This window comes from Pezoporus flaviventris, unplaced genomic scaffold (assembly GCF_033815535.1).
Source record: "Pezoporus flaviventris isolate CSIRO_AGI_PZ_B2104156 unplaced genomic scaffold, CSIRO_AGI_Pfla_v1 ptg000036l, whole genome shotgun sequence".
NCBI classification, from domain to species: Eukaryota; Metazoa; Chordata; class Aves; order Psittaciformes; family Psittacidae; genus Pezoporus; species Pezoporus flaviventris.
In genome coordinates, this window is record NW_026892584.1 from 26,766,806 (window position 1) to 26,776,385 (window position 9,580).

A 9,580-nucleotide genomic window follows, 5' to 3' on the forward strand; every position below is an offset into this window, starting at 1 on the left:
CAGTGTCAAAAACTATCTATTATAAATATGCTGCCTTTAAAAAAAAAAAAATGTAGATTTTTGGCATGGAAATACAAAGCCATAAACTTTTCCTGTTGTTATTTGCAGAAGATTTCAGTACTTGATAAATGTTTGTTAAACTTTCAGGATTTTTTTTGTTGTTGTTGTTAATTAAATAACAGGCTTTAAAGATACAGAGGCTTTTCAGCACTTTATCATCAAAATGGATATGGTTCCAATCTTTGCAGTATATAAGCACTCACAATCTTATTTGCATTCCAGTTCTGCATTTTGCGCATCAGATCTGATGCAGAGAGTGACCAAGGAACATGCCAAAAAACCTCTGGTATATTGGACAAAGGAGGGATTTGAACCCAACATCATTGCTAAATTACACTTTTTATTCATTATGGATTGTATTTGAGAAAGTTCTCTGGTTTGCTCCCAAGACCGTCTTTTCTGAAGTAAACTTCTCTTCTTCCTCCATCTAGAACTTGGAGAAGTGCTCAGTTCAAGTCAGTCCCAATAATGCAGGTTTTCTTAATTGGCAAATGGCCAAACTGATGATCATTGGCAAGCTTCAGACTTACCAGTTAATAATGACTGGTTGCCTAATGACAAGCCTTTCAGCTTGTTTACAGGTGCAGCAAGCACGTATTGCCATCAGCTAGTTCAGCTGTTGTCACAGCACTTCGATAAGGAAATAATAATTTTGAAAATGCATCAGATTGTTTTGCGTTCCTAACTTTATGAACTTACTGCTGTAGTGGAAAGTTTATATGGACAGTTGGAATATGGGTATTCCCCTGAATAGGTTGGAGGGTGATTGGCCAGTGTCTTACAGGAAGGTGATACTAGAACAAAGTTTTATTTGTTTTCATTTCTCTGTAGGCAAGCAAATATACACCTGGGACCACCATGTTCAAGGGACATCAAGAGGAAACGGAAGCCAGTTGCAGCGTCCATGTCCAGCCCAACATCAGGTGACCTGATATCTGTGTGCCAGCATTTCTGAAGTCTCTCTTGAGCAAAGTGCCAGTCAGAATAGTCAAAAATATCATTACCTTGATTTAGAACTATTGAAACGTGTGTGAGAAGGGCAACACGTGAGAGGGAATATCGTGGTTTTTCATAGTATCAAAAGCTGCCTACTAAAGTGGCACTATAGCACGTTAATGTAATTTACAGTGTGTCATTATACAGTGGGTAATATGTTTCTTCATAAGGTGTTATTTCCACCATTCTTAAATTATGCAGTACATGGTAATAAGAAGGCGATTGCTGTTCATAGTGTGTTCCTTCAGTGTTGGGCTGACATTAGCTGGTGGCTCTGGTGCCCTTTTTCAGAATGTTTTTAGGCACTTTTCCAGGAACAGAAATTTAGCATTGTCTCTTCACTGAGTGAGGCCCTGGGAGCTGTCTTAGTCTTATGAATGAAAATAATAACTTTTTTCTTGCTCTGGGGACATACTAATTAAAATGCTGGTTTATTTTCATGTGGTATATTTCTGGAAAGAGACTGATTACTTACCAGGAGCTGAAGAAGCTTTACTCTGCAGACCACAGAGCAGTTTTGCAGACTTTTCTCTGGCCTCTCACCCTACCCTCTCTTGAAATATTCTGCCTACTATCAAGTGACCCATGTTCTTCCAAGTAGCTTATTAAAAAATTATTACTGTAATTCAGTAACAAGAAGGTGGGTAAGCTCGTGGGAAAAATGGTGGTGTGAAAACAGTGGGGAAGACTGAAAGAATTGGTGATTAATTCCTATTCATGAAGTTTAGGTTTCTTCCTTAGACTGTTGGATAGACAGTAGAATAATGGAAGAGGGAAGAAAGTTGTGCTGGTTTTCCAGGCCACAGATCTGGATTACAGACTGTCTGAAAGGTTCTGTGTTAAAAATTAAGAGGAAAAAAAATAAAATTACTAATCTGTTGCTCAGCAAAAGTAATTTGTTATTGAATGTTTATTTAGGATATTCTTTCCTGGCTTTTGACTATTCCATGATAGGATATGCCAACTTCTGTAGTGAAAGTTAGTAAAATTGCATATCCATAGCCACAGAATTTTTCTTCTGGGAATACTAGGTTTTCTTGGTAAAATGCTAGTGTCTCACTGTCCCCTCTTACCTATCCATTAATTTATTGTTCAGATTATATTCTGTACTGCATTGCTGGTCACTTTCTATAGGGAGAGCATCTCTTTCTATGCCTACATGTTTCAAAATACTATGTATGTTGTACTTACTTGACTAGGCAAATTGTACAGGGACACTTTTTGAAGACTTGAATCTGCACCTGGGGTGGAACCAACCACTGGAATCTTGGTTTCGTTTGGGATAATTTTGTTCCTAGTAGCTGGTGCAGTGCTGTGTTTTGGCTTTAGCCTGAGAACAATGCTGATAACACACCAATGTTTTAGTTGTTGCTCAGTAATGCTTACCCTGATCAAGGACTTTTCAGTCTTTCATGCTCTACCAAGTGAGGAGGGGCACAAGAAGCTAGGAGAGAGCAGAGATAGGGCAGCTGACCCCAAACTAGCCCAAGAGGTATTCCGTACCACAGCACATCATGCCCAGTGCATAAACTGAGAGGAGTCACCTGAAAGGCCCCAGATCTCTGCTTGGGTCGGGCTGGTGGTGAGCAGGTGGTGAGCAATTGTACTGTGCATCACTGTTGTTTATTGTTTGTTTTCCTTTCTCCTTTTAGTTTTATATTCTCTCCCCTTGTTATTTTCCTTAGTAGTAGTAGTATATTGTACTTTGGTTATTGTACTGTTCTTATCTCAACCCATGGGGTTTACATTCTTTCAGTTCTCCTCCCCATCCCACCCAGGGAGAGGGGAAAGCTGGAGGTGAGTGAGTGGCTGTGTGGTTCTGAGTTGCCAGCTGGGTTTAAACCACGACAGTAGCAGAGGGGTTTCAGAGTTTTTTCCTTTTAAGGGTGAGGGGAAGAAAATTAGAGTATGCGTTACAAAGTAAGGAAGAAGAGTGTGGTTACTGGAATCCAGACAGGATGCCTGGTGATCAAGAGAAAAGTGCTGCAAGGTTTTTCATGGTCAAAAAGGGTAAAGATTTCTTACTTAGACCCTATTTAGAAATACCCCCAGGAAAGGTAGTAGCTATGGACAGGTTTGCTATAATACTGACTTGTGGAAAAAACCTTCAGATTGTGTAGCGGAAACTGTGTTCTAGCTGACTTAGTACAGCAGTCTTCCAATTGTAGCTGGAGCACAACCTGGGGATGTAACTTGGAAACTTCTGAAATCTGATATTATTTCTGTCAAAGGTGATCTGTCTGGAATTACTAATGCCTAAAGAAATATATAGGATTACTCTGCAATAATGTAGAATTGACTGATGACTCTCCTGCTTAAACATTGCTGAGATAGTTACAGATTTTTCTCCCTTGCCATGCATCTACTCGTCCACTCATAAATGTCTTACTGGGGCTCCCCTGTACCTAAGGAGTCACAGCAACCTCGTTTTCTTACTACAGAGGCTTTTTGTTTGTGGTGTTTTACTACTTCTTCAAAAGATGAAACACAAGTAGATCAGAACACAGGCCTATGCCTGTCACTGCAGGCGCACAGAGTGCTGGATTTCTTCACCTTTAAATAACATCTTAGCTGAGTCCAATTGCTCTCGTCTCACTTGTTGACCAGGTCCTGCTTCAGTGATCTCCTTTTTTTGCAACCTGGGTGCCCCATGGAGGTGAAGGACATAGCCTGAGCTGGCTCCATCAGTCAGCAGAACAAATGGGCTTGCTCTGCTGAACATCGGGCCATCTCGGATTCCACCTCTTTTATAGAGATGAGTGATGAAGAGGGGCTCGTTCCGCTTTGCCGCTGTATTAATACACATCAGGGGCCAGCTCCCGGCACTAAATCACACTACTGCATACATCTGTTATCGGGCTCCTCACCAGTGTGATGAACAAGACTGCAGATAGAGGCTTCCTTGTGTCATTCTTTATAGGATTTTCCTAAAAGAATAAATAGCTCAAATCTCTGCCAACACTCTCCCCTGTCATTGTGATGAATTTAGCTTCTTTCTTAAACATGCAGCTACAAATCTTCCCCTAATGCCTCACCCCCCCCATCATCTACAGAAAGTTTTGAGTTGAATTTGGCTGAAATCAGAAGATTCTAATAAAAAGCATACGAGATGTGGATGCTGTCTCCCTTCTAGCTGCAGGAATTTGAGAAGGGAACTAGAGATACATTTATTTGGGAGTGAAGCAAGCTAAGTTTATTCCATGTCTTCTCACATAGTTTTATGTAAGTGGGTATTTATGGGTTCTGGTAAAGCATCTTTTGACAGAGACCATTGTATGAACATCCAAAACCACGCATTACTGTAGCAGAAATGCTTAGGTCTCTATTTTATTGCTATAGCATTAAACTTCTGGTAGTAGTACTGCGCTTTGAGGTTAACAGGCCTAAATAGTGTAACTGAGATAGAGATTAAAGAATAGTGTTTTGGAAAAAGGCCTGGCTGTTGAGAGCAACAAAATATGGGTAGCAAATTCAGAATTTATTTGCACTTCAGGAAGTGACTGTTATCAAAATTAAGTTGGTCAAACTTACGCCTGTGTTGAGAGAGATTGAAAATGAAAATGCTTTCCACACTACACAGTTGTGCAGTATGCGAGCCCTAAAGCTCTCACCAGGTAAGAACAAAGGTCTGGCTGGTGTAGTATGGGAGTAGAATAAGGAAATCTGGAGGAAGTAAGAATGGCTGTACTGGATTAGACCAGAAGTTCATTTGACTCGGTGACCAACGGCCAGTGCCTAGGGAGGAAGAAAGTTTGTTGTGATAAAGGTCCTTCAAATTTTCAGTGATGTAAGACAGGGCCTTCAGAAGGCACAGATAGTGTACTTGTGTGTAATTACTTTCTGTTGCAGTGCAAATAGAGTTGCACTAATGTCCCCAATGGCACAGCAGAGCTTGTCTGATAAATACTGTATAAAATGTTATTCTTGTCATAGTATATGATGAAGATTGTCATGTCTGTCTTTGGTTTGTCAGAAGAGGCCACAAGTATAGATGGTTGTGAAATAAATGATGAACAATTGTCCAGCTTTACACTGATGCTTTTAATGTTTATTGTGGTCCAGTCCCAGTGAGTCTGGTGTAAAAATCTGCAAAAGTAGATCTTTGTCTGCCTTGTCATGTATTCACACTTAGATTGTGAAAAATAGTAACTTCTAAAAAGTGCCAGTTAGCAGCCTCTGAAACTGCTTATCAGAGAACAGCCTGATGAGTAGTAGCAGTTTTGTGATTTTTCTCTCTCCTGTTTCTTGCCGATGAATTCACCTTTTGTCATGGTATGATGGTACCCAGCAGCAAGAAGCCTGTTTTAGTCCTTTGCTGTTTTTTTTTTTCTTTTTATGAGCAAAGATAGAGAGCCTGAGTGGGGAGACTGCTAGCAAGGGCCCCATAGTGTAGTATTGGTGGTGATTATTAAAGGACTTCATTGTTTTTCCATGTGTTATCTGACCTTTAGATGGAGGAAGCTGATGGGCTTGAGCTAGAATATGCAATGTACTGTTATCAGCTGTGTTGTTGTGGTTGTATGGGAATGACTCACTGTTTTGAATGTACAGAATTAGGGTTGTTTGGGTTCCAGATCTACTGAGTGGGGAACCTGAAGCATTGAATCAGCTTTTTATTTAAACTTCAAAGCAATCAGTCCACTAGTTGAAGCTTGTTATGGCCTCTTTATCCTTCATCTGCTAAAGAGCAGCAGAGGCAACTTGTAATAAAAACACACAAACAGCTATTATCTATTGTGAGAATACAATGGAAGAGAGATATGTTTCGTACTGAAGCAAGCGCTTGTTCAGAAAGCTTCTGGTTGCCCCAGAGACTCCTGTGACAGCAGCCTTTTCTTTTTCTCCTGCCCTGTTCTGCTTTTGAGGATTGAATGATTCAGGATACTGAGAATGGGAGCAAACTCTTCTCTCCTCTGGAAATTTGGGTGGCTGCTGGTTTGAGCTATGGATCTGCAAATCTCTCTTGCTAATTATAGCCTGTCCCATTTTGAAGTAGTGCTTGTATGGATAAAATGAGAATGGATTCCAGCCTAGCTTAGCGAGTAGCTTCTTGGTATAATATGGTGATTTGCCATACTAGATATATGTGGAGGTTTGTGGTACTGCCTTTACTGCGTAAGGAGGGGAGGTATATTTTCTTCTATAACTGAGCTTTGCAACCTGAAATTTGCCAAACTGTCAGAGACTTTGAAATTCCCAGATGTAGGGTTAACTGAGTCTTTGTAAAGAGATCAAAGTATTTTCAGTTGAGTGATTATGAATTGATCCTGTTTAAGTATGGGACAGCTCTTGATTTCCAACAGGAACTTTCACTAAAGGAACTAGTTAGTGGACTGGGAGCTTGGAGTTCTGAATATGAGAATCATTATGGCAAAGGTGTTAATGTTATCAAGAACCTGTATTTCAATGGAATTTGGTGGGGTAACTTGTAGGAACTCAGGGAAATAACACCTTCTTACACGAAAGTACATATATGTGAGGTGTTTGCCATGAAATCACTTGCTCTAACTATTTAATTTTTTTTTTATTGCCCATTCCTACTTTCTTCCTCTGTTCCCCCTTCCCTGAAATTTTCTATTCCAGCAACTTTATCTGTCCACATGGATGCAGCAGAGTCAGAGCTACCAGCAACACCATCTCTGAGATCCCAGAGCTCTGAATGGACAGGGAAAACACCAGCAGCGGAGAAAGCTACTATCACTGCCTCCAGTAACTTTTTTAAAATGCCACCAGAGAAGAGCCCTGGATACAGCTAAAAGGAAGCATTGCAACTGTAAAAGCTTGGATTTTGAAAGTGTTTGACTCTTGTGTGTCTCTGCCAAACCTCTTGTTTGGTGGTAGTGATAATCTTCAGTATTGGCGCATGATGCCTAGCATCATCCAGACTGATCTGTGCCCCATACACCTAAACCATGTTTGTGAATCTGTGTTTAAAAAAAAAGGTAATCGGTGTTGGGACCTCAGTGGCTTTTAAAAATATTCTTGCTATTGTTGTATTTATTATGCATTCATCTCCTTCCCTGCTGCCAGCTTGTATGTGCTGGGTCATGTACAGATTCTTCTGGGTTTTCAGATCTTTATTCACCCCCTGGACATGTTGCTTTTTGTGCATTTGGTGTTTTTTAGGTGAAAATCCCCCTGCCACTCAGGCAAGTGTCTCCCCCTGGTTTGTTTGTTTTTTTTTCGGCTGGGGAATGAGGAGGGAATGCAAACAAGTTGAAATATGGACCCTGAATTCTGTATTAGGAGAATGTTTTCAGGCCATGTGCTAATGGACTCAAATCACGTTGTTTCCAGTGAAGCAAATACGGTGCTTGTCCATTCAGAAATTGCCATTGGCTTACTGGCAGCATGATCCACTAGACCGTTTCCTTCTCCGTTGTTCTGAATGTCTTTAGTCTTGCTTGTGTATTGCATGGTCTTTCCTAAATCTCCTACTGGATAAGGAATTGGGAAAACTACTTGGACATAAATGTGCAAGCTGACGTATTTGAAAGGAACCTGGGCCCTTGAATATCCTTGGAGTATGATAGAGGATATACAAAATTCCAGTTTCTCAGTGTATAAATTATAAAATGACTTGTTAGCATTTCTGCAGGATGCTTGCCAGAGAGGTTAACATGCTGTTGAACAAAAAAGCCATTTAAAGTACCGCCTGAGTTCAGAATATTCTGGGTGTTGATCAGACCTCTTCTATCTAAGTCTTTCCCTCCCTTCAGAAAGTATTGTCTGCTCTCTTTTCTAGAGATGTCTCCACCTATTGATGACTGGACTTTGGAGCATACACAAATGAGATTCTCTTCTCTTCATAGCACTTCCACTTGTTCCTCTGTTATTTTGTGTTGCAGAATATGTGGATAGTGATTTCTTCCCTCTCTTTTCTTGAATTCTTGATCACGCTTCCCTTTTAATTACTCTGTCTGGAGCTTGTTTTAAGCTATGTTTTTAGAATATACTCCTGCATAGCTAGTGTCAAGGAACAGGTGGCCTCATGGCTTCATGAGTCCTTTAAAAATAGGATATATTTGTATGCTTACAACTCTTTTTTGTTTTCTTCACTGGGTGGAGCTTTCAAACAGTACCCTTTAAGCTCTAAATTTCATTTTGAATGTGGAGGTGCAGTTAGCACTTTTAAGTGGATAACAAAATTTGCATGAATTTAGTGGTTTTGCAGTCTCCTGCTCTCCCTTATAAATCAAATAGCTGAGGGAAATATCAGAGTTTGAGACTATAAAGCAGTGATTTATATTTAACTCTCTATTAAAATGTTAAATGCTTATAACATACACAAAACAAAAATTGAATGACTTGCTAAATCATGATTGACATATACAGTTATACTATAGACACAGTGTCGGTGTCTCATCCCCTAAATACCTACTTATTTTTGGGGAGACATCTAAATTGGAGTTACATTTCCCAGCCCAAGCAAACTGTCAGATCTGTCATTATAAATCCCTCTCAAAACCGTTTTTTTTTTTTTTGGTGGTGGTACATTTTTAGAACTAATTAGAACAGAGAAAGCCTTTTTACCTTGCTGAAGGAGTACAGAGGTCTGTTTGGATTATGGAACAAGCTGTAAGGGTTTTGCGGAGAGAGGAGTGTTCCTGTTTTAAAGTAGTCATTGGATTGTCTTATTTTTGTAGGTATTTCGAGCAGTGGTACTTAAGAGGTGGCAGGGAAAGCCTTGGCACTGTAAGGGCCTGGAGATTACTGGAAGTTACTGGAGAGCCTGTAATTTAGAACAAACAAAGAGAAAGTAAACCTGAGCAGTAGTAGCTTGCCTATCTAGTACTCATGAACACAGTGAAGGGGAAAGGTGGTCACATTCTCCTGCCAACCTGCAGATACATTTTAGGATTGGCAGCCTCATAACCTAACTCGCAGGCTGCTTTAGTGACAGGGAGTGGTTCTCTAAAATGTGTTTGTGCAATTGAGTGGTTTTAATCTCTGCAACCTCTCTTGGTTTGAGCCTGTTCAACAGATTTCCTCAGATTACTGATCCTTCAGCTAAGATTTTAAATTGTGGCCTTTGTGTTCCCCTTTTTAAAACAAATTCTGCTATATCCTGCTACATTCCAAGTGTCATTCAGAGTAGTTCTGTTTCTTCTGTGGTGTCATGGCAATTTTAAAACTTTCAGAACAGAGGTGTTTGAGGTGTTCAGGAATCTTCATTGTGGCAGTGGGGGGGGTTGCCAGGCTTCACATGATTTTTCTCTAGGGGCAGGGAAAGATAACTTACCAGATTTTCCTATTGATGTCTGCTGCTCTCGTGAGACCTCACTTGCTCTCATGAGACTTCACCTGGAGTATTGTGTATAATTCTGGTGTCTTCAACATAAAATGGACATGCACCTGTTGGAACAAGTCCAGAGGAGGGCCGTAAGGATGATCAGAGGACTGGAGCACCTCTCGTATGAAGACAGGCTGAGGAAGTTGGGGCTGTTCAGCCTGGAGAAGAGAAGGCTGTGTGGAGACCTCATAGCAGCCTTCCAGTATCTGAAGGGAGCCTATAGGGATGCTG

At 40.5% G+C, this 9,580-nt stretch overlaps 1 protein-coding gene across 4 annotated transcripts in view; it reads left to right on the plus strand.

Moving 5' to 3' along the window:
• The window catches only part of GPATCH2L (G-patch domain containing 2 like), a 33,709-nt gene extending 24,639 nt beyond the window's left edge, over positions 1-9,070 (plus strand). For 3 of the 4 annotated variants that reach the window (XM_061463657.1, XM_061463656.1, XM_061463659.1), the window contains 2 exons: positions 892-983; positions 6,640-9,070. In XM_061463657.1, the coding sequence (XP_061319641.1) occupies positions 892-983; positions 6,640-6,812 (265 nt within the window). In that variant the 3' untranslated portion in view covers positions 6,813-9,070. The remainder of the gene's footprint in view (positions 1-891; positions 984-6,639) is intronic. The other variant, XM_061463660.1, reaches the window with a different exon arrangement.
• Positions 9,071-9,580: the final 510 nt, after the last annotated feature.